The following is a 27,114-nucleotide window of genomic DNA, read 5'->3' as shown; positions in this document are numbered from 1 at the left end:
AATGACGCGCGAATTAAGCAAAACAAAAAATTCTTCGCCCGAAATTTGCAAGTATCTTCAAAATTTTGAAAATTTAATAATTTAAATACATTTTTTTTCTTACAATTTTTTTCTGTTACAGATAATAATTGTCCTCATAAGTGCCAAATAATTTTTTGTCAAAATCCGTTCCATTAATTTCTCTCATATTAATTATCTTCCTACATCTGTCATTAAATATATGATAATATCGTCAATGTGTGTTAACAAGAAATATCGTCTTTATGCAAAATTGCGGACCAATATCAGAGCGAATGTTTCGTGTCGCTTTAATATAATATTGAAGCTTTATTTAATCCGCGTATTTGTGCTGTTACGATTTCATTTGAATTTACATTTTCCAATAGAGGCACATTTGGCAGTCGCTCGTAGCTCACTCGTCGGTTAATTTTATTGATTTGCAAAATGTTATATACGCAATCATCATTATCGCACATCATGTGCACCCATTGCGTTAAATGCATCTAGTATAACAATAGCTTGAAGAGCGATATACAAATAGCATTTAGAAATTTATCGTAATAATTAATACCTGTATTCGAAGTGGTTATATCAGTCAAAATCTAAAGACCATTTCAATTTATTAGCAAAAAATAGAAGCTCATAATGAAAAATTAAGGTAGAGTGACACATTGAGAAATGATGAATTTTGCTTTCATTCGTCCGTGCTTCTTCGATCGAGCATTTCAATCCGATTTTTCACAGATAGCAATCATTTTTGCGTCTGATTTACTTATTCATCCCGAACGCATAGATACAGCGCCGCGTTAAACTCAATTAACAAGTGAACGCACGTTCGCGATGTTCGTCGTTGTCGTAGTCGTCAGACCGAAACAGTGCTCAAATAATCTCCACGACTGTAACTCGGAGTAAACAGTTACAAGGTATAATTGCATAAACATTAGAGAGACGTAACAAAGTAGAACTGGTGGAGTTAAGGTTCTACATTCTAAACTCCGTTGGCGTGACGGAGACGGAGACAGGAGTAGAGACGGAGAAACGGAGAGGCACTCTGTTTGTTTCTGTGTAGATAACTACGTCGAAGTTTCTCGAGACGCTCATTCCCTACGTATAAGTAGGGAATCCATTTAGTTAATTATAAAAGAAGGTGTGGTGCCGAACAGACCAATCCGACCGGTTCATTTGTCCTCCAGCCTCCGTCGAGCATTTTGATTATTAACGCGCTGTCCCGATCGTGGCTCAGTGACAGAGAACTAGCTGTACGAGAACTAGCTGTACGAGAATCGTCGCTCACACATATCGATAGTGCATCAGATATACTAGTCACCGAGCATAGTCAACATTCATAAGGTAAATGTTCCAGTGGCCGGATATGTTTCGGTGTCCAACCGTATATTAAAAAAGAAACAGTTGTTATTAAATGTTTATAAATATAAACATTTAAAGTAAATATTTTTTTAAGCCATTAATATATATTAAAAGTTTAGAGTAGTTGCGTAATATTTACTTAAATAATAATTAATATAATGAGCTGAGGTACATTACATGAGATGATAGACTTGAATCTTTAATTAGTTTACGAAGAACAAGTCCTCATAATTAACTTTTGAAAAAAATGTTTTGATATTTTAATGATTCTTTGAGTATATTCTATACGGTTTTTTATTTAAATTAATTTTATATATAAATAATATTTCAACGTTCGATTATTTTTTTTATTTAAAGTGTAATATTTACTATGTATATAAAAAATATTTAAAAAAATTTTGAGATTATGTTCATAAAAAAAATCATGTTTTCAATAAGGATTAGGTGTTAAATGCTCGGCCACTGGGACATTTACCTTATCTAAGAGTAAAAGATTCAAACATTTTCTTGAAGATACGCGTGCGTCCGCTATTTGTCTATTGGCAAAATCAGCGAATTCGAAGCTTCCGAGAGACACTTCTTCGCGAGCGACAAGATGTCCGCGTTTAGCTTCCGTGAGTGTTGGAATGTACAAGCCTCCAACATTGCACGGAGAACGCACAATCCCATAAGATCGATCGTGGAAAATATCGTCGTCGAGCCTAATCCCAGTAAGCAGATGATCGCGTTATCTATTGGTGAGTTTATTTCACGTGTTAAAATCATCTTATTACAAGTGATAAAAACTAGTGATAAAGTCTAGTGATATAAACGTTTACTCCGCATGAGAAGAATCTTTCTGCCCTTAAAAATAAACAAGGACAATCAAGTGAAGAAATATAGACGCGATAAAATAAAATTGATTTCTGTTTATAATATAATATAATATAGATACATTTCTATATTATATGGATAATTTTTCACCAAATAGGATAACAAATTTTTTTTTTTAATCAAAATGTTTTAAAAAATATTTAACTTAAACAATTAAAAATAAAAAACTTGATTAATCGTTTCTAAATTAACTTATTACATCCATGGTTAAATAAATTTTTAAGTAATTTTACGACATTATTCAAACATTTTTTTTAGAACTGTGTGTTTCTTCTCCAAAAATCTACCTATAAGTTAAAAAATATATGACAATATTTTTTAATTTATTATTTCTAAACAAGAGATATGTTATATTAATAACATATTAAAGTAAATGCGCGAGGTTTTCACATTATATTCAAGATAATATAAAGAAAATAATTTGTTTTATATACATGTTTTCATTTTTATCGTTTTATGTTACAAAAACTCATTTTTTATTACAATGCATTCATAGGCAGATAATTATTTTCTGTTCATTAGTGATTTTTGAAAGCTTTGATCTTTTCCGATCTTTCGTAATTCATATTTTATAAATTAATTCATATTATTTTAAAATTATTTTTTATAAAAAAAAAATAAAATTTTTTTATTAAAAATTGCCAAATATGAAATTGTTTTCGCTGCCCTGAAAACTGGTCACGGTTAAACGGCGTTATCAAAAATTTTTTAAAACTCACGTAAAAAATAAATGCCAATAGAAAAATTTTAATTAAATAAATAGTTCAATATTCATTAAGATATAATCTTGTTTAATTATATTATACAATATTTTATCGCATATACTTATGATAATAAATTATTGATGTATGGTCGTAATTATGTACAGATAAAACAATATTATAAAATAAGCATAATTAAACAAAATTTTAATTTCTCAGAGATTTTAACATAAAAAATTTTTAAGGAAAAATATGCAGTACATAAAGCGAATAAAACTTTTAAGAAAAGTTAAACAATATAAAATTTGGAAAGACAAAAAATATTCGCTCATTTGTTATATGCATTTGTTACGTGTTGTATAAAATTCATATAAAATACATGAAAATGCTTTGCATTTTTTTAATATTATTAATGAATTATATTCAAGTATTACCGTGGAATATCTTTTTGGAAAACAAAACTATTGAATCTCATTGTCGACTAGATTTTCAGAGAAAAAGCAACTGTTTTTATCTCTAAATATATTTCACTTCTAAATTGCGATTTCAAAAAAATTTTTATTAAAACTTGGGTTACAAAAATTTAACAGTAATGCGCTTAGGAGACTTTTAGAGCTTAGTAGGTTACAATTCGATTATTGCGTGATTTTTAAAAATTTTCTTAATGATAAAAATCTTTTTATTTATCTTATAACATTTAAAATTTTCTGAATTAATTTTTTACAAATAAAATAATACTTTTCTGTTTTTCGTCTTTCGCAAAACAAAAAGATAAAAAATCTATCATAACGGTAAATCAAATGATCATTTTTTTTTACGCGAGAAAAGAAACCTACAAGCTACTATTTTCTTTTGAAATAAATTGGAGGATTATTTGAGTCGAAATTTCACTTCTACTTTTAATCTCAATTAGACCTTTGAGCTCTTGAATCTCAAAATAATAGTTATCAGAAAATTTCCCACCTTAATTGTAAGTTTAAAAGGAAATTTTCTTAAAACCTCTTAAATCTCTCCATAGAGACTCTGTTGTAATCAATAGATTTAAAAAAGATTTATTTGAATGTTTAAAGTATCAACATATGAGGTGTAAGGTAAAAGTCGAAAGTAGAGGTGAAATTTCGACTCGGAATACATTGCGTTTCTTTACAAAAAGATAACGTGTGCGTCAAAGTAAAATTATAATTAGTCTTGTTGATGTATAAGAACGGATGCGATTAAAATGCAGCATTTAATATATAGAAAATTAACTTCATAAAAATAAAAAAAATAAAATTATTAGTTCTATTCGTTCCACTTGCGACACTTTGTGAAAAACGTTACGCAAATAGAGGGCCACCTACAAAGGCTCTGCGTACCGGCTTTGCCGGTAAACGCGGGTAAATGCATACAAATTGCAAACTTTCGCTGTTTCCCGCGAGTACGGTTAGATCCTCAATATGCATGATCTCCGGGGCTTGATGTGAAAAAAGTTTGACGGATTGGTGAAAAATGGAAGGTCAAATATCCCATGCGAGGGAAATATGCTAGAATATGAAAAAGCGCATTTTGAGCAACCGTAAAGTCCCGCAGGAACTGGGTTGGAAATACCGAACTGCGTTCGACCTATTCGTTTTTTTTTTTTTTTTTTTATAGAAACGCATGAAATATCCATGTAACTTTTCGTGCGTCATCTTTAGGATAGCCAAATCTATTTCTACTGTCATACACATGGTAGTCTATTATCATTTAGAATTGTAGTTTCCAAACCGAAATTTTTTTAGATACTTGTCATAATATCTGGGCCTAGATCTCTTTTATCACAGTATATAAAGTGATATTGTTATCGACTAAATATTTGGAAATTTAGTCTCTAAATAAAATTTTTTACGAAAGATAATTATGTCGTAATTTTAGGTTTAAATCTTCTTTATCATAATACGTAAGACTATAATATTGTTAGACATTGTTTCCATTATTTGAACTCTATCATTAAACTATAGATCACTATTGATATAAACGATGTATGTATCATTCTAAAACAAGACTTTATTATTTTTATCAGATATTATTTTTCTAAGTTACGTACATAATTATTATAAATATCAGTAAATAATGCAATTATTTATATTGCGCATTCTTACACGATTGCAGTAAATTCTTGCTTCACATCTATATAAATTATTTCAATAAACGTAGATTACCGTAAACTCTATATGTATAAGTTTATATTTTATACGCTAATAAATCTTTATTATTAGTTCCTACAATTTGCAAAAATGCAACTCGCAACTCGTTTCAATTGTATCTAACCTGTGATTCGCTGACTCTATAAACTGCCTAATTCTGGTCGTGTTTCTATACATCCGTAGTATTTATAAATAGAACATAAATTCTTACATTCGTATTAATTTTTATGGTGACAAAGTAACTTCGTTACTTTTTTATTTAATAATCTGATTAAAAAATGCGGGCTAACTTTGTTTCCCCTCTCTTCCAGAAGTATTAAAACTTAATACGCAGTTCGCTCTGGAAAATATTGATTCGCAAACACGCGACGTAGGATAGACAATATTTCGTTTGCCGACTCTCCGCCGTTGTTTCTAGAAGAAATAACTTTTTCAAAGGTTTACCGGATACCAGTTTCCGCGGCGATAAAACATGCTTGCGATCGAATTCCTGCGACATCTAATATTTTTAAATTTTAAAGGCCGAAGATTTTTTTACGGTTTTAAACAGCGAGTTTCAGAATAACGATTTTTGAGGTATAACTGTGTGATTATATTTTTTTCTGACATTAGATATTGTAAAAATAAATGATAATAATGTTTGAAAAATAAGCTTCGACAGTTATAAAATAAAAATTTTTGTATCTTGTTTTTAATTTCAAGTTACATTTTTTCGAACAAAAATTGGTGTTTAGTGGTATAATATTTAATAAAACATTGAGAGAAAGTGTTAAATTAAATAAATAAAAATGTAGTCTGTTTAATTAGAAGTCTTTCGAAAAGCTTCCGAAGACTGACAGTAGAGATGAAAAAACTGCGGAACCGTCCTGAATAGTTGCGCATATAAAATTGAAGCACCAAGGTTTGTCTGCGAGAATTAATCGTATAATTTTGTTTCTTTCAGCCTTTTTAACTTCCTTAATTCTTCAGAAAGTTTCTTACACCTTCCCCACGTTAGACACGCGGTTTTAACTATACAGCAAAGTTTTAAAAAAACGGTAAAAAGTTAAAAGGCAGTGGTAGTGACGCGTGAGTCCCCTTAACATTTGTAGAACACGAGTGGCGCGGAATGCGGATGTGTCAGAATGTATCGGAAAAACGTCCTCAGCAAATTTTATAGTGGAATAGAACAGAACTGACATACGAGCACGCTAATCTAAATATATTTCGATACAAATCCCGACTGGATGCGCTAGCGGCTGTATACATTTTCAAGGGCTTTCTTTTATTCTTATATACATATGCAATTCGAAGAAGATTACAGCGTCGAAAAATAGAACGGTAGTAACACGAGAATTTTCGTACAGTGTTACCCTTCGCTTTTTAAAATGAAAAAATTAGGAACATATTCTAACGATAAAATATCGGCGTAATAATATCTTGAAATTTGCACTCCTCAATTTTTAGATTTAAAAAAAATATAAAATTTAAAAAAAATTGTTGACAGAAGTAAAAACTTTTTTTGAGAATTTTTTTGTAGGAGATGCAGTATGCTGCATGTAGTGCATATACAAGGTATGCTAGAATTCGCTTCAGTCGTTTCTGATTTATGCGTAATGCACAGAACAGAGTTCTTTCAGTAGCTTTAAACTACGTTTTAAAATTATTTCCCGGACGCAATTTTTTCTCATGGGAAAAAGTTGCTTCTTCTGGCACATAAAAGTCGCACTATTCATTTCGCGTGCACAAATTCTAGGACACTCTGTACATATGTCTCGTATGTTGTTGACAAAATTTCTGTATTTAACTATGTTCTAAAATATATTTTGAAACTGGTTTAAGAGTTTCATAATATTAATTAGTGGTGCGTTAAACTGTTTAAACCGGCAGCAAATTATTAATTACACGACATATAATAAAAAATTGAATTTACAATTTACATTTTTTCCTCCATATCAAAAAAAGTTCTATATATTAAATTTCAGAAGAAATTCTAACTCGGAAAGATATTGTTAATGCACTTTTCGTTACACAGTTATTCCCAGTAAAAAAGCGCATATAGACTTTTATTAAATTTGTATTTCGATAGTGCTAAGAGATAATAACGTACTCTACAATTTTATATATATATATAAAAAGCACATTTTTTAAATTCATAATATATAAAACGACTTTTAAACACATTGTGCTGCAAACATACGCAAAAAATGAATACTTTGATTTTGAAATTTCAAATTTTTACTCCAATTCTTTAATTTTAATTTCATGCAAAGAAACTAGTAAAGTTTTTTAGTTGACTCTTTGGAACAAAAAAAAACAAAAAAAAAATTGTACGATATGAATCGCTCCAGGTTTAATTATTTGATATTTTTATCAAAATCGACATTTTCGAAAAGTCAATAAATGATGATTTTACAATTAAGAAACAAAATTTTATTATTTAAACAATATGAAATGATAAAAAATTATAATGAATATATATTCTATTATTGTACATGTAATTAAGGAGCAAGAATCTCAAAAAAAGTTCCACAAAAGTTTCACAGTATTTACACACGTTAATATGCAAAAGACAAAGGAATATTATAATGTACAATATATACATTATACTAAAATAATTTTTTTACTTCTATAATTTCATGCACTTATTTTTATACTAACTGGAACCCATTAATAAACGTAAACATTTAATAAAAAATAAAAGGGTATCCAGAACAATGAAACTTACGAGTTAGCTAGTCGAAGGTACCCTTTTTAAACTTTCGTGCACTCTCATGTTGAGAATAATGTAAAAAGCTCCAAAGTTCGTATCTATAAAGCTCCTTTTTAACTTCAATTCAAGTCTTGAAATTATATTAATTAATGTAAAAAATTACATAGAGCATATGGTATGTCGTATAATAATATAAAGTTAATAACACACATAAGTAAATAATATATGTATAAAAGTGATAATAAAATACATTAATAAAATATTAATATTTAATAAAAAAAATTAAAAATATGTATACATGAAAACAGATTTATTCAAATCTATTTTATTACATTTTCTGTGTTGTTTTTCTTTATATAAAACTAACAGCAATATAAAAATTGTTATTCTATTGCATTTTTTTATATAATTTGAAATAACATATCCGTATGAATTAATGGCAAAAAATAAATTTAAAATAAAAACAAAAAATTTCAGACACGATTCTGTGTTATACATACAAGTCATTAACTCGTGTAATTAATAATTTGCTGACAACTCAACGATTTCAGTGTGTGCGTGCATACATTAACTGACATTTGCTATAATAGGTATGCGAAATATAATCGGAAAATATTAACTTCAACGCCGTCGAAATGCAATCCTTCCCGATTAACAATGGCGAAGTTGTAATTACATGAATCTCGTGGCATTCGCGGGGCTTAGATTTTATTTCGTCGTCGCCTCGTAAACAGAAATTTCGCAACAAGGATTGACTACGGTGTGGATAGCCTCCGGGAAACAATTAATTAATTTCAATTATATTCAAAACGCGAGTCGCGTTGGGTGGGTGTTTCGTTGCATTTTGACAACGCGTAAACCAGCGTTTTCCAACAGTTATCCTAGTTTGAATTTAGTAATCAATTATAACAACATGACATATGCGTAATTATTTACATGAAACTACACAACGACGATTGTTTAACAGAAAACACCAAATTTATGTGATATTAGCAACTTATCACAATTGCGCGATAATCATTAGATAAATATATTCATCTTTTTTAAATTTCGAGCTTTGAGTTTCTGTCATTTTGTCTTAAGGCGATCCTACAACTTTCGGAAATTTAAAGCCACCAAAGGAAGTGATCGAGGCTGTTCAGGAGAGCGTTGCTTCGCAATTATACAATGGATATGCACCGTCCACAGGTAATTTTTAATAAGATTTATAAATGCATTCTAGAACGTTCTCTAAATTTAGTTTAATTTACGAAAAAAATTTGTAATATTTTCTATTAGTCCGAGAGGCAATGACACAAATTTGCAATCGATTCCGATAAGGCTGATTTTCATTTATACAACTATTTTCGGATTATAAATGCATGGAATGATCGTTGCGCTACATATTTGAGTCAATTGTTGAAACTAAGTCTTTAATTTACTCAAAGATGTAGCGCGACGGTCATTTAATTCATTTGTAACACAAAAACAGCTGTATAAATAAAAATTAGCTTTGTCAAAATCGGTTGCAAATTTATGTCATCAAATTATCCCAAATCACGTCGTTTTTTGAAGATAACGACAGAAATAATGAGAAACAAATTTGTTAATGGTTTGTATAAATTTCATTTAGATACATCTTATTGCATTACCAATTTTCCAAGCAAGTAGAGATAAACAATACTATAATTAATTACTGCGTTTATTCATTAAATTGATGTATAAGACACATCTGCCTATCTAATATGTTAAATCATAGAATTATATTTAAACAGATATTTAAACAGATATTTTCGATAATTCTGCTTATTTAGTAACGAAACATTAATTTTTACAGGTTACCAAAAGGCGCGAGAAGCCGTAGCTGAGTATAGCTCTAACGAATTCGTGAAAGTCGATCCCAAGGTAAGTTAAACACGTGTTTATATCGAATGTCACCGGTCGATTGGTGTAACACGTGCCATGAGCAAATTACAAATTTAAAGTCACTGACACCAAGGTTTCTCATTGCGTGTATAAACTGCATTTTACTTATTCAACAACGATACTGTTATTATTTATTCGGAATAGCAGCAAGTCAAATTTTGCGCTAAGTTATTTTAATATTAAGAAAAGCCGTAAATTTCTTCCAGCCGCGAGAAAGAGAGGCGTGGGTTTTATAAAAGGACGACGTAGTTGCGAGATTGCATATTCCGAATAGTAGTCATACAATCCCGAAGATAGTTAATTAACTTGATGTCGCGAATTTCCATGAAAACCAGACAGAAAAAGAAATACGTCGACGTTATTAATACATAATACTATAAAAGAAATCAGTTTTTTTTTACAATTCTACAGTTTATTAAATTACCCAAACGGATATTAATAAATAACGGACATAATATAATTTTGCGAAAGATAGAAACAGGAAAATTTACTGCAGAAAAATGTTATTGTATTTATTATTTTGCTTTCAAACATTTTTAATCTTATTTATATTCAATTACGCTTGTTAGTACATAAATATCGCATTGAATTTATTTGCCCGTAATAAAATTCTTGCGATAAGTAATTTGTCAACTTTTATTTTATCATGTAGATGTGTTTTTTTATTACTTTAATATCAGAATGCTAAAATTTTTCATTATATCAAGTAAATCTGGTTTAAAAAAAAATGCAAAAGTGTGAAAACGTAAAAATATTCTTTTATCATAAAAATATTATTTTTCGTTTCTATTTTATATTTAATAGAACGTGAATGAAGATAAAACACGCAGAAATAAAATATTTCGTGTCTCTGTACTTACTGTAGGACGTAATACTGTGCAGTGGATGTTCTTGCGCACTCGATTTGTGTATTACGGCATTAGCTCGAGAAGGTCAAAACATCCTAATTCCACGGCCTGGTTTTTCTATCTATCGAACGCTGGCGGAGGGTCTCGGTATTACGGTCAAAACATACAATTTGCGTGTGAGTATTCTTCTCGAAAAAAAGAAATTAGTGCGATTTGCACGTATTGCTAATTGCGCACATGAAAATGCGATTATTTTCACTGACTTAAAGATTATGCAAACAAAGATCAAAGTTTTGTTGAGCATCTCGAGCACACGTGAAACAATTATTCGGGGAAAAGAGCATGTCAAAATCAAACGGCAAGAGAAATTCTTTGTTTGCAGAAATGTAAAAGTTTTAAGTCATTTTGTTCCAATTAATTTCTAAAATATTAAATCAATTAATATTTGTTAATTTACTTGCCTAATTTACTTGCCTTGTGTGCGTTTGTAAACCAACAGCATAATGAACATCAGCTACATATTACTGCGATAATGTGTAAAATATTGATCGATATCGCAGAGCGCGTAGTGGCTACTCTGTAATAATCGCGCTTGTAAAAGAGGTGGTACTACCGTGTTGCATCGTCATTAATAAGAAACGTCCGCAGTATTTCTTAAGTTACGGGTTATTACAAAACGCACTTCAAGCGGTACAGTCGGGCTTAGTAAGCAGTTTTATATGCAAAAATATACCATTTCGTTAGTATCTTTAAATTTATTAACCACCTAGGGCGCGAATGCATTCATTAGGAAAAACAATGAAGGCATAATATTCCGTTTATTTAGTGGGCGTGAGTAGGACAAATGGAATCATTCAGTATAGCTATTATGTTAATTACATACATGTTCTCTTAAATACATGCCAAAAATATTATTATTACTGTCCTTTTACAAAATAAAGTCTGCAAAGTCTTAAGCAAGATTTCATTCAATTTCATATGCTAATGTAAAACGATAGTAAGATTGATTTGTAAATATTTTTCTCACTTTTTTATATTCTTACGCAATATAAATAAATTTTAAAGAAAAACAATAGAATTTTAAGCGTTACTGATAATTTAATTAAAATAACGATTTGTTGCAAACGCCGCGCTTATATTAACTTTATTAAATTCTTACGTTGTGTAATAGCATAGAAATATTTACTTTGCGCATTGTATATAAAGTATAGAGTTGTATAGAAATTTATACTTATAATTTGAAACATTTTTCGAAATTTAAAAAGTTATTTAATTCATAAATTTCTATTTCTATATATAGTAAAAAAAATTATGTTACACAAAAGGCAGTTTTCTGACTGCCAAAAATGTTAATCAATATTAACAAATTTATTATTTATTATTTAATTAAAATAATTACGCTAATTATAAATTTTGCAAAAATTTTTTATTTTTATTTGCAAAATATTTATATGTATAGTAGTTTACGTTAAGTCAATTGGAGACGTCATTGCATAATGACTTTAAACGGCACGAAAATCATATTTAAATCGCCTTTCGCTATTTACACGATAAATCAGAGCTTTCGCTTGAAGATCTTCAAACTGAAGTGCTAATAAGGCAGTTCCCTCTCTTTTCAGCTTTGCTTGGTGGCAAATTTTAACGTCTCACTCTCAGCCGCGCGTCGTTGCAATCTATTTTATGTTCCAGTAATTACAACCACAGTATGCAGCTTTAATTGCGTGTAAGGCGGAATGTGCAAGGAATTTGTAAATCCTGACACATTGCTTATGTACTCATATATCATATATAAATCGCATAAATACTGTGTATTTGTTTATAAAAAATAAATTTCATAAAAATATTCTGATATTTATAAAATATTCATAAAATCCGTAAAAATATTCTGCTACACGCATTTTATTATTCTTTATACAAATATTTTTCTCTTTTTTTCTTTGTCACTTTTATTAAAAATATTTCTTTAAAATTATTCCATTTAAAAGTTATAAAAATATATTACGTCTCAAAATTATTTTGGCATTATAAATCCTTTATTTTCACGATATAATTTCACAGAGAAATGCTCACGTATAGACAAAAAGTTATTTGAACATTATAATGCTTTCAACTGTCAAATAACATTTTAGAATATACAAATTTCATTGTAAGTCTAATAATAAATTTATACCTACAAATTGAAAAATAATTCAGAAAACGTATAGTCATAATAAAAATAATATTATTAAGAATTAGGAACAAATTAAATTTAAAAAGTTACCCAAAAAATTATAATTTTAAAATTTAGTGAAAACAGGTATAAATCCAATCATTTATTTAATACATATTAAAAACAATTTGTATTATTTTACACAGCAAATATTCAAGCATTATTCATTTTTAATTACAAATGTTTTGGACGAGTTTATTTATTTTTTTCACAAGCAAGTTTTTCTTTTCATAATATTTTAACAAAGAGAAGAGAAAAAAAATGAGAGAAAAATATTCAATATTAAATATTTTCATAGCCAATTCTCCAAATACAAATTTTATTAAAAAATTAGAAAAAAACATTTAGATAGATTTTATAAAAATTTCTTTTAAAAATTAATATAAAAGTTTTGCACAAAATTTGAAAATATTTGTGCCACGTTAAAATTTTATTTGCCAAGAAGCTCAGAATTACTGAAAAACTTATCAAGAGAAGACGTGGTTTCTGAGTCACCTCGTACAGAATATCGTATAGCAGGAAAAAAAAACGGGAGGAAATAAAGATTCAAGAAAGCTTCTCACGAATGCATCCTATTAATATTAATCGTTTCTAGCCTGAACTCGGTTGGGAGATCGATCTGGATGACCTAAAGGAGCAAATCGACGAATCGACGGCGGCGATTGTTGTAAACAATCCGTCAAATCCATGCGGCTCCGTATTCAGTCGTGACCATATACTTGACATTCTCGACATTGCTGCTCGTTACTACGTACCCATTATAGCCGATGAGATTTACGAGCACATGGTACGTGCCCTAATATTACGTTTACCATCCAAGTATCAAGTGACAAATCGTTTCATTTGCGGAACAAATAAAGCGCACGCACCGCGCCGTTCCGTTCGAAGGGAGTGTGAAATTAATTCAGAACGGATATGCACGGTGTCTCGAATCCGGAAGGGGCGCGCTGCACTTCGTTATCGAATTAAGAAAAACATGCTTTGTTTATGATGCATGCATAAGATATTCAGATAATTTGAAAATTTAATATAACAAACTTTAGTATAAAATTAAATATAACAAAAAAGTATGACCGTAAAATTGATAAAAATAATAAAGAGATAAATTATATTATGTACCTTTAATCGCTGTTTTCCTACTAATATTATTTATGAGAGAATTTTATTTTAATGAATTATAAAAATTGTTCATTAAATCTTGTAGAGTGAAAAATCACTCAAAAAATTGTACGGAATCAATTTTCACTTTTTTAAGAGTCATGTTTCACTGTACGATATTTAAGAAGTGCATAAGATTAAAAATATATTACTTAAAAGAATTTAAGATATAAATTTTCATAAATTAAAATAAAAAACAATATTATGAATAATGATAATAGCTATTTTGAAAAATTCAATGTGATCGAGTAACAAATCAGACTATCACGATTTTGTATTATTTTGTATCATATTGCCTTCGCATGCAGACACAATATGCATGTCTATTATGCGCAAATACATTTTTCGCCTCATTTTTCGCCGTTGTTTTCAGGTATTTCCAGGACGGACTTTTCACTCGTTAGCCTCTCTATCGACCGAAGTTCCTATTTTGTCATGCAGCGGACTGACTAAAAGGTACGTCGTAATGTGTAAAATAATTATAAAACTCCTACAAAACATCTCAATGCTGGAATACAAGAGCGAGGTTTGCTGGAACATTCCACAATTTTTCATGCAAACGTGTGTGATTTTCATGTATTAAACAAGACGGTTCGTAGCTAATTTACCCTTTGAAACAAAATCTCGCTAAACATTACTAAAAGGTTTGCCAAGAACAAATGATCAAAAAGTCGGTATGAAAAGAAGAATTTCCGAGCTTTTAACAACAATCGATCTAGAAAATGTTTGTAAGCGTTAAAATTGAAAAATTTAAACAATGCTTTTTAATAACAACATATTTGGGAAAGTAAGAGGAAACAAATTTTTGCAATTGTTTCTAGCATTATAAATGCGATAATAATCATTTTAAAATAATTTAAAAAATGCGTTTCCGCGACAGTTTTTCTTACATCGGATCCCCAGTTATTTTCAGTACGTTACCTTCTACTATCTTTTATCGCGAGAACTGTGGAGCAAAACTAGCAATTCGTGAAGTTGACGAAAGGAATTCTTGGGACGGAAGCGCTCCGCTGTAAAATTTTTCACTTGATTTTTTTAAAAATAGAACGAGGGGTTGATTGAGCGTGAATAAAGCGTCGCGATCAAAACTGGAGAGACGGGTATTCCGAAGTTTCGCGATTATGCCTCCATTATTCTAACGATATCAGATTTGAAACGCAACTTAATTTACGACCGCTCGCCATACCAGTTGTAAATGAGTTCCTGCAGTTTGCTGCTAAGTCTCTCATTCCGACACGATGTATTTTACACACCGCAGATTTTGCAACGCGGTACTTTGGTATCAACGGCAAATTCGCGTTTCTCATGTAAAATTCAATGATGTACACGGCACACGCAAATGTGGTTAAAAAATATAAAGCGGTGGAGGTAAATCAATGAATAAGTGAATGGCGAATATGCTGTAACATGATGATTATTTAATAATCGTCGTATAACGAATTGTTATCTTAAAATGAGAATTTCAAAACCAATTAAATCTTTCCCGAAGAGCTTTAATATGTGGTACTCATCGTGAAATTTCATGATCCATTGTAGATAACTGGATTAAAAGTGAATGTTATACGTGTGCAGTTATATTTAGTACTTTTTTATTTAACAGGAATGCTCAAATTGAGAAGAGAAATCAAGAAGAAGGAACAAACTACGTAGGCAAATTAAATATGCATAATTATATTACTTTAATATAGTTATTATTGGTATATACACTGAGAAAAAAGTGGTATTTGTGACTATTATTGCATGATAAAATAATTAGGAGTTTTATTTTCATATAGTTATTACTGTTATAATATTAGCAATAACCTCATGTTTATAGTTCTACCAATTAAAAAAAATTTTATTATGCATTATAATAATTTCAAATATTATATACTTTATAGTACAATAAAATTTCAAGATATGGACGGTATAAATAAATTAAACATTTATATGTAGTAAATGCAATCATGTATATATAAATACAACTTTTTTTTCAACATTTGCTTATCATTAACGTAGTAATTAATAACTAAAAACTATAATTTGCATGGTTAAATCTATAATTATACAGTTGATGCCAAAAATAATTATAGTTGGTAATTGGGGAAACCATTTTTTTCTTTCAGTGTACATGCATCCATAACAAAATTAATACAAAAAATAATACATTATTCTACTTCTTTTTGTATCTCTTTTTATTATCAAAAATAAAAAAATTACCTCAAAAAGTAAAGAGCGTATTGCATTGTTTATTAAATTTGCAACGTACACTAATCTTTGTGTAACTGCACGATATTCGCGTGTGCTAAACAACAAAATTGCATGCTGTAATAAAGATAGCTTCTGCTCATAGATTAATTATCTATAAACAATTCATTTCCATTGCAATCAAACAATCATGAGAAGCGTATTAAAAAAAAAACAATGTTTAATCGATTAAAAAAATCAAGAAATAATTAGTTATTCCTTAATATCAAAATAAAAATTTATAATTGTAATATTAATTATTTTTAATTATTATATAATAATTTAATAATTATTTTTGCATCTAGAGAAATGTTATTTTATTTTAGGAATCTCTTTTTTTAATGTAAGCCAAAGTAAAATGATCTCTGTAAAGTAGAATTTGACAACAATAATCCCTCCTACTTTAATTTCTCTTTTCTTTGCAGATTTTTAGTTCCAGGCTGGCGTATGGGTTGGATAATAATCCACGATCATCAGAATGTGCTAGAAGCAGAGGTAGGTAAACGGTCGTAGCACAATACGTGACAGCCCGAAAATAATTGCTTCTCCGCCGGTATTGTTTCCGTAACGAGGCCCGAGCATGTCTCGTCGAGTTCGGCACCGCATACTGCGGATTGGATTAAATTTCGTTGTTTAAACTTTATTCCGCTATTAAAGTCCTTTGGCAATCGGCTCTTTGGTCGATCGTGCTCTTAATTCCTCATCTTGTAGCTGCGGCATCGTCTCGGACTAACTTTAAATCGCCGCGTCGAGTATCTCTATCGGATATATTTCTGTGCTCTTTAATAACTTTGTTGGAGTTGCTGGAGTTGCAGAGTCGCGATCTTAGATAAGTAATCACGATGAGAGTTTCGTAGGAAAACCTTTATTGCGACAAGCTTCGTATACGTGTTACTCAGACGACGCGTAAAAAAACAAGAGTATGAAAAATGTTTTATTTTAGATTTTAGGTCTTTCTATGCTATATAAATTGTTAAAGTCTATTCTACGCGATATAGCCTGACTGAAATAAATTCATTATTATTCTATAATTTGTTAATACAACTTTTAAAACATTAAAATATAATTAAACAATTAATTTTTTTTTTAATAAAATATAAATATTTTTTATTTTTTATTTTTATTTTTGTCCACGTATCTACAAATTCAGTATTTTATCGTGTATTTTTTTCCTATAACGCTTTAAAAGAAAAGGTTGATTGTGATCGTTTTATGATATACTCCCACGGGCGAGTATTGAACAAGCTGGTAAATAGTCTGTCGTTGTGTAACATGTTTCGATATTTCACTGTACCCGAAGTCCGTGAGAAATCTAATATCTACTATTTTTGGAAGTAATTTCATATTGATTTCGATACGGCCAAGTAAAACGAGTTTGCTTTTCCAGAATTTCTGTATCTACTGAGAGATAACGAAAAATTCGAATATGTGACTTTTGGTAAAATTTCTTTCTTTTAGAACTTTTACAAATTTTATAATCAGTTTTAATGTTTCATTGGCGACATATTACTTATAACATAATTTATCCTTTTTTAAATGTGTGAAAGAAATTTACGAAAATGTTATTTACTAAAATATTTATCGTTGTCTTATTTTATTTTAGTACTTATTTTACATGTCTAATTCTATGTTTTTCGTGTCATATAAAATAAGAAAATATTCCAAATTCTAGCACAAATTACAGATCATCTAATATGAATTTACATGTGACAAAAACACTTTTGCATTATATAGTATTTGTTATTTAATTACAGAACGTATATATTTAACAAATTCTTAATTTTTTTTGTTCTTCAGATTCGTAAAGGTTTACTTTGCTTGAGCCAGCGAATAATTGGCAGTAATACTATTGTTCAAGGCGCCTTGCCAACGATACTCCGAAAAACGCCACAGAAGTTCTTCGACGATGTCATACGTATTCTATACGTAAGTTATCGCGATTTGAAAAAGCATTATAAGCATTATAATATAAATATACAAACTCAGCATAAAGTATTTATATTAAAAATGTGGTTACAGTCACATTCCAAATTGGCATACAACTGCATAGTAAAGATCCCGGGATTGAAGCCGATAATGCCGGATGGGGCGATGTACATGATGGTAATGATTCCCCATTGTAATAAGCCTGGACCACACCCTTGCATAATTTCAAGAATCACAGCGTATTGTTTGACAGTCCGTAGTTCGCGGGCTAAAACCGTAAATGTTAATCGAGCTCCCGATAAATAGGTCGTACAATTAGTCGGTGCACGACCGCTATTTATACGTTAATGCAAATACCATCAGTAAGGTGGGTCCGACTGCAATTTACGAGCTATAAATTATTGAATCGATTTCCAGGTCTACATCGATCTACCGTGCTTTCCGGAATTTAATTCCGATCTGGAATTCGTGCAGCGGCTGCTAATGGAAGAATCCGTGTTTTGCCTACCCGGCCAGGTTTGCGTTTCTCTGACATTTTAAATTATCAATTTATTGACCCTTTAAAATCTTTTAATTATATCTCTCAAATCCGTATAAAAGTACACGAGTATTTTTCATCGAATTTTATGGTACGTTGATGTTCAGTGGTTCATTTATTCCTTAAAAATACTGTTAACGAAAAATCAAAGAGTTATAATGTAATGAAACGCGTCGGCATAAATAACAAAATAAATCCTTTTTGTTAATTAATACAATTATAAAGTTTAGTAAATTCTGTTATAGATTAAGAGCTTATAAAATTTATTGTATTGTTTTTGAATTTATTTAACTTTTCACAAATACTAATACATAATAATAAATCTTTGTGTTTTCAAAATTTTCAATTGTACATATCATACATTTAGATACATTAGATTTGTGTTCATATTGCAAGTGTATACAATTTATTACCTGCAAATTTACAATCCTATTATTCATGTTTTTATTTTGTTCTCTAATAATTTAGTCGATAAACAGAGTTTTAATCTTATATCACATAAAAGATAATTGATTTGCTAGTTGTGTAAAAATATAACGATTTTACTGATTTTTTGTATTTTTGTCTTTTCCCCAGTGTTTCGATTATCCTTCTTACATGAGACTGGTAATAACTGTACCAAACAACATGCTCGAGGAAGCTTGTCAGAGAATTCAAGAATTCTGTGAAAGGCATCATTATAAAACGGCGGAGATGTTGAGGAGGAACAATTTCGCCAATGAGATTCCGTATTAAAAAACGATAATCAAATAGACAAAAATTAAAACTTTAACCCGCATTAACTCGCTCATTTTTTTCCGGTCAGATCCCTGAATTCTCCTAAATTCAGAAAGAATTATTCAGTTTTAATTTTGTGTATATGTATATCTTTGTTTTTATGTTTTTACCTTTAAATATATAATTATAATCTATTTTTTTGTGTCTACCAAACTTGCTTGTAAATGTCTGTAATTATGTAATAAATATTTGATAAGAGTACTTATAATAAGTTTTTCAATTAATTCTAAATAAATGGCGATAACAATAAATAATTATCATAATTCTAATCCCAAAGGTTAGAGCTTCAAATACTATCGCAAAACCGAAGCTATATCATCGATTAACCCAAGCTATTTATTTCTTGTTTACTTGCAAATAACATGATTGTTCCCAGTTGAGTATATTCTGATAATATAAGATTTTAGGTTTATTTTCGTTCCATATAAGCAATGGACATATCATATCTATGTATATTCTTCTTTCTAATGTTCTTAATATACATTAAGGTCTAAATACATTTTTCAACATTTTTTATCTCGAAAATTAATATTGTTTGAAATTCAGCGATTGCATAGCGCAGCAGTAGAGTAGTAATATACCAAAGTAATTAATTCAAACTTCAAAGAAATAATCGTTGCATGCATAAATGATATGTGACTCACTTTTCAGTTGTTCTGCCGTCGTCATCGTTTGACGCTTCTCTAGCTCTCTCTCTTCTTTCCATTTCATGTTTTTCTGTTGGTGCTTTTCCATGACACTCGTACACACTCATTTGCGAAAACACCTAATAACCAATTGCAAAAGTTAGCATGAAATGTAGTTTGATGTAAATAAGAATAATGTAAAACAAAAATACAGTTGCAAAACTCGATACTTGCGAGGTTTCATAAATTATCGCGATGTATGAATCTCGAATGTCAGAGAGAATTTTAATAAATCAATGAATATAACAAGCGTTCTGTGATTGACATATCGTAAATATTAAATTAAATATTTAAATTAAATATATGATTGACCGGTGACTGTACATTGTAAGAATGATAGATTGTTTCGAGAAATAATGGATAGGCAAATGAAACGGCTCGCGCCGTGTAAATAGCAACACGTTAGCCTTGTGTGTGAGAGTGTACTGGATGCCGCAAAAAAAAATAAAAATAAAAATAAATAGATAAACGCAAAAGCTGTAAATATATCGTACGCGAGTCATGTCGTACGATATGTTTATAAATGTATAATGAATATTCTCTGTCTTTTTGCATTACAAATGAATAAATCGATACAAACATCGATATAGCGTACTTATACGAATAACTCGATTTAGTGGTATAGTGCGTTCTATACTGCGTTGTCGATTGAGAAATGCGTTCAAATTCAAGAAGTCTTTACAGAAATGATTTTCATATATCGTATATATATATATCGTGGAACAATAGAGTACAATCTTTGTCCCGAGTCCCTTTGATTTCTCTTTCTAAACAGCGCGGGATATACCTATTTCGACGATAACCATCGCTTTGAATAGCGAACAACGCTTACAAATGGCTAAATAGTGTAGGTTTCGAGACCATTTGGATCAATAATCGTTAATTGTTTAAGAATATTAGTTGTTCAAAATGATTGCGACTTGAGTAATACGGCACTGTCCGTCCGAACGTTTCCTTGTGAATGACAGCGCGTTGACCTTGTTTACGAGAAATACTTAAACAAGTCTAGCCAGTTTTGCCGCTACAAAATATTTTACATAATTGGGAAATACGTAACGTTTTAAAAATATATGCTAAATGTATATTCCATTCTTTGCAATATACTGTAATTTAGACGAATAAACAAGTACATTAGGCACTTCGTTTTGTAACTCGCTGTTTTAATAATGTAAAGACTAATTGAATCAAAACCCAAATAAAACCATTTTTTTTAAATCTGAAATATGACGCCAGATCATTCGCTATCAATAGCGTCATCTCGTAAACAATTTTATTTATTTAAGAATCAAGTAGAAAATGAGAAATATAAATAGCGGGGTAATAAATATAAAATTTGTGTAAGAGAATTAAATAATTCCAAAGGTTTTTTAATTTCTTTGTTTTTCAAGGTTTGCCTCAAAATATTAATTAAAATCTATAATCTTGTTTTTATATCAAATATATATACGGAGAAAAATTATTATACAGAAAGAAATAGAAAAAAATATTTTTATTAAGGACATTTTGTAAACAGAGAGTAAAAAAATATTGTTTTATATTTGAAATATCTTCTTCACATTTATTATTATTAATATTAAAAAAAAGATAAAGATAAAATATTAGGGTAAATGTAGAATTTCCGCAAGAATCAAACAAGATAATTTTTTCTTTTAAATTAGTCTTTGAAATATCAATGAAAGCCTACTACTTTCATTCCAGTACTTAGACGTCCCAAAAATTGCCATTTTTATACAATAAATCTTTATAAATAAAGTTTTTGTTTTCTGAAAATTTAACTTTTTGGATTTGTTCAGTTTTTATAGAAAAAAACCCTTCTGTTACTTATATAAATTAACATATCTGTTATCTTTCATTAAATTTTTATATTTCAAGAAAATAAAACTGTGTGCAAAGAATAAAACTGTATAATTAATTGAAAATTTTAATCGACACAGGAAATGTAACGATTTAAATAATTTTAAATCAGACCTGATTCATTTCTAATGGCGATTATAATCATTGTACTACTCGTAAGAACTGTTTGCGCACTTTATTCATGGAAAAATGGTTGAATTGGTTCTGACAAAACTTATTTCTTACAATCGAACTTAGGACGTTGGCTACATGCCATGCTGGAATTTCATTTGAAGGGAGAATTACGAGGAGAGATCAATTCAAAAATGGAAGGTGCTTACTATCGATCTTGTTACCAGAGAATTCACATAATAAAAATTATAAGTTGTTTCAGGTTTTACGCTTAGGAAATAGAAAATTAAATTAAATTCTAAAAGTTATACAAAAAAAGATATTATTTCAATAAATGTTGCATTATTTCCAAAAAATAAAAATAAGATTTATTTTTTTTAAAGCTCTGTGTTTGATAATTAATACTTTAATATTGTCATTTACCTTTTTAATATTTTACTTTAAAGAATAATCAATGCAAAAAATAAAATTCCGATGCGTTCCGATATACACTGCCAGTACTGAAAAAATCTTTAGTTCATATCACGTATACTATAGATTTTTAGTACTGGCAGTGAAGTTTGGTTACACAGTCACAGTAGATTATGACATTTAAAATTCACGAATATTTATTCATTGTGCATATTTCATGAAATGTATAAATACAGTGTATAAATACTCGTGAATTGTAAATGATCAATAATTTATTATGGCTGTGTATCAAAATTCATTGCCAGTATTGAAAATCTATGTGACATGAACTATAGATTTTCAGTACTGGCAGTGTATATCGAAATGCAGCCTGTCATATTTAATTGATCATCTACATAATCATATCTTGGTTCTAGGGGCAAGTTACTTGTTTGTTCACATGTTTTCTATATAAAATTATAAATAGTATTCTATCTCAAACTCTGTCACAAATTATAGATCGTCTAAAGATGTCTTAAATTACAAAAATACATTTGCAAAAACGCAGAAATACTTAATAAAATATTCACCAAGTTGCTCCATTCGAATTTGGTACACGCGAGAGGCACGGAGCCGCTTCGTTATTATAACGTTCGACAACCGGCGAAATAATAACAAATACAGCGCAATGTGGCGACATAACCCTAATAGCAGTAGCGTGAGCGGCACTAGCGGTGAGAGACAGCGACAGCGGCAATCTAACGATGGTTGCCGAACGGCGGCGGAGGTAGCCGAGAGGCCAATACGGCACGTCGCGTCGCCGACGCCGCGTTGCCTATGTTACGTAGGTAGTGGGGAGACGTCTGAGCGCGGACCAGACACATGCCACGCGTGGCCTTGTCGGACGTTGACCTTGCGCCGCGGTCAACGGCCGTTCGTTGGTTAGCAGCGTGCGCCTCAGCTAATGCGGTCTCAACTCAACGATTTTATACTGTTAGCAAGACTTACTCGCGTCGCATCGAATTCTCGTATTGTTACAAACTCGTATCATTTTTTCAATCTGTAAATTTACGCGTACTGACCCCGGCGACAATTGTACGTTGATTAAACATTTATTGAAGTGTTTGAGATGTTTTTGCTGATGAAATCTCGCTTCATCGCATTTTTTAGCTTCGATTTCGAGAGTGCAGTGCAAAGTATTGTCATGATCTGCTTTTGCGAGTATTATATTAAAAAAGAATATTGTGCTTTTAATGGTGAAAATCCGGACAATCTATGAAAGAAAGAGGAAGCCCTAATAGAGGCATCAGGTGCCGGCGGAGCAACATGCGGTAAATATAATGTATTTATAAATATATTATACCTTACGCGCGGAAGAACATATTGTTCATTTTTTAATTGAATATTTAGAAAATAAAAATTAGAAAAAGAAACTTTTTCAGTTATAAAATCCTATAGAAGTTTGTCTAATAGCTAATAGCTAAAGTATTCTAAAAAATTACATGATTATTCTAATAATTAAAAATTCACTTAAGAAACATAAAAATTACATGCAGTAATTATTTTTTTAAATATTGAATGCCTTTTCTGTCCTGTTTTAATTTGGATTTTACATTTGTTTGTTACAGAATCATCAAAGCGACGTTGTAGAATAACCGCTGTAGCGCATAGGTGAGTGATGAGTAAATTTTTCTATAAAAATAGAAGTAATAGATCTGTGATAATTACTTCAAATATAATGAAAGCATATTTATTGTATATACAACTGCGATAAAGAATCATTACATATTATTATATTTCATAGATCTATTGCCTTAAAATAGATAGATTAAAACAGATTAGAATTTAACTTTCATTCTGGAATCACATAAATAGATTTGTATACATTTGTTATATGAAAAGTAAAAAGTAAAAAAAAATTAATATAAATAAAATAATCACGTATATAATATAAAATATAAAATAAGGTAAAAATGAAAAAAGAGAGAAATAAATTAAATAATATAAATGTACATATAAATATAACTGATAATATTGTTGACAATATAAAGAAATTAACAATATTTATTATTAAATAACAAATAATTTATTTTGTTTTTTTATCTTTCCTCTTCCCAAATATTGTTATGTAGGATTAAATATAACATAAATTGATGCAATATATACATATGCTTTTCAGTATGCAAATTCAATAGCTTTGAAATAAATTTATTTTATTACACACGCGCTTTTTAACATTTTTTAAACGTGTAATCATAAAAAAGTCACTTAAAATTTGAATATTAAATTGGGAAATAATATCAACGAATTCACAATAATCTGTCTACAATATGTATATGGATTTAGCTATTAGAAGTACAGAAGTACAGAATTCGAACAACAATAAAACATACAACGCTTATTTAGAACGATACAAAATATTATATTAATTGAATAATTTATATTAAAGAATTAGGAACTAAGGAATTAGTATTGAGTTATTAATTATAAAGTTAGTCTGAACAATATATTTATCAAAAAATTACGATAAAACGTTAAACATTGAACCTAACAGAAATACATACAAAAAAATGAAATAAAAACTATTATTATTAAGAAAGGATAATGCACATAATAAACAATTTTTAAAATATTTTAGAATTATGTTATAACCCTCATACATTAGTTCAATTTTGTTTTATACAAATTTGTTGATGTGACATTAATTATTCTTTAAGCTACTGCAACAACTTCCTAGTCATCTTATGGAGCAAACGATACGTTTGTCGCGCTTTCCATCATTAGACATAAAAAAATGTAAAAAAATATTTTTATCGGAAACATATAAAATTTAAATTTAGAAGAAAAACTTCAAAAATTTTCAGGACTATCAATAAAATTTCCAGGAAAATCCCTGATTCCAGGGGACACAGTCTCAAATCCCTGACTTTTCAGGTTTTTTCAGGTAGATGATACTCTGATTTTATCAAAAGTGACTTTTGCAAATCTGATAATATCGAACATAATATCATTTTCGTTGCAAATTAGATTTAGATATACCGTCAGTTCGAGTTACAAATTTATCTGTTCAAATTTAATTTGCCGCGCCATTACGAAAATCAAAGCGTACGTATCCTCCCGTGACTGTCATGTTACGCGCGTAATTTTATGCCGCGCTGTAGCGTGTGTCGGGGGCATAATTTTTATAGCCGCCACTCTCTCCAGGTGGTTTCAGGTTGGAGAGCTTCTTTTTCACCACGAAAATCTACGGATGGAGAAAAAATTGCGGCCGCTGTAAATCTTGCCGCGAAGAGATGCAGCGGCGTTGTACAGAAATGAGAAAATACCAGGCGCGAGCCGTGCTGTTTTTCGCGAGGATGAGTTATTCTTATTATCTCGCGATTTGTGCATATCAAAATGCAGAAATAAGCTTGTACAGTTTGTATAATTAATTTCATAAGATCTCGATCTATCAAAAATTTAACTTGTATCGGTGCCAACCAATTGTAATTGATTATAATTTTATTACGTTATTATCTCTAAATATAATTTTATTACGTTAATATTACGTTTTATTCCTTGTGTTTCGATCTTCCTTTGAGTCTTATTTTTATATTTTATTACAAACCAGAAACGTTACTGAAATCTAACGTATAGGTATCATGAACTCTGCCCGCGTAAATCTCGAGTAATTCAATTAGAGATGCAATCAAGCTATAGCTGGGCTATCGATACGCGCTATCGAGATACTTAATTGGAAGTGAAATTCGGACGTTATATTCCCATACATAAAGATTTATTGAGGTACCATGAAATCTGAACGTTCAAAATGGTCGAACACAACGGAACTGGAGTAAATTGTAGAAAAATAAACTGAGTGGCGAGATTCATAAACCCATAGTCTCTTTTCTCCGCGATTAAACTATAATCCAATATAATATATAAAATATAAAATATATTAAATATATTAAATATAAAATATATAAAATAGTAATATCATCCATTTTTTTTTCATTTGAGTTTCAAATAAATAAAAGTAATTATCATTCTATTAAAGTTACCGGATATTGCATGAGTCTCCTTTCATGAGGTCAAGTGAAATCAGCAGCAGGAAACAAATGAAAACGGATTTGACCGTCGCGAGGTGAATGATCTAGACGAGTTCAGTATATTTCCGGAATTATATTGTACAATGATTTGCACCAATTTACAAATTAAGGAGCTGCTACATGATAGTAACGATTTTGAGACATTTTTCACTCAAGATCCATAGAGAATATGTAGCGAGTATATGAATAATATAAATCGTACAAACTAAGAGAAAACTACAAATTTGTTATTTCTAAAAGTTCATCATATGAGAAATAAAAATAGAATATTCTTTTCATTTTAAATATGATCATAAACAAGCTCTAGACTTTCTTAAAAAATGTTTGTTAAACATTTTTCTACAACTTTTCTAACGTTTCCTGTTAAGAATCTTTCTAATCTCATCTTTAATTCAAATCTTCATACATTTCTAATTACTCGTATTCTATAATAAGCATTATTTCTTTGTTATTTTTCAAAAAAATCCTTAAGTAATTTTATATATGTTTATCAAGTAATTTTATATGTTTATCATTTCATATAATATGTTAATATGTTTAAAAAGCTTTTAGTGTAAATCAATTAGAATTTTATAATTAACACTTACTATTTTATTTAA

The 27,114-nt window shown here is 29.6% G+C and overlaps 1 protein-coding gene across 2 annotated transcripts; it reads left to right on the top strand.

The window, feature by feature from the left end:
- Positions 1 to 1,263: 1,263 nt before the first annotated feature.
- LOC105197229 (tyrosine aminotransferase) lies at positions 1,264 to 19,633 on the top strand. Of its 2 annotated transcripts, none has more exons than XM_011163521.3 (12): positions 1,264 to 1,350; positions 1,882 to 2,105; positions 8,883 to 8,987; positions 9,616 to 9,683; positions 10,570 to 10,728; positions 13,357 to 13,548; positions 14,293 to 14,375; positions 16,571 to 16,640; positions 17,943 to 18,071; positions 18,165 to 18,248; positions 18,489 to 18,587; positions 19,186 to 19,633. In XM_011163521.3, the coding sequence occupies exons 2-12, from the start codon at positions 1,964 to 1,966 to the stop codon at positions 19,342 to 19,344; spliced, it is 1,290 nt and encodes a 429-aa protein (XP_011161823.1). In that variant the 5' UTR covers positions 1,264 to 1,350; positions 1,882 to 1,963; the 3' UTR covers positions 19,345 to 19,633. The 2 variants fall into 2 exon arrangements, with proteins under 2 accessions (XP_011161823.1, XP_039303229.1); XM_039447295.1 differs by having other exon boundaries at positions 1,807 to 2,105.
- Positions 19,634 to 27,114: the final 7,481 nt, after the last annotated feature.

Source organism: Solenopsis invicta, chromosome 3, assembly GCF_016802725.1.
Source record: "Solenopsis invicta isolate M01_SB chromosome 3, UNIL_Sinv_3.0, whole genome shotgun sequence".
NCBI lineage: Eukaryota > Metazoa > Arthropoda > Insecta > Hymenoptera > Formicidae > Solenopsis > Solenopsis invicta.
This window is presented reverse-complemented; position numbering and strand designations above follow the sequence as displayed.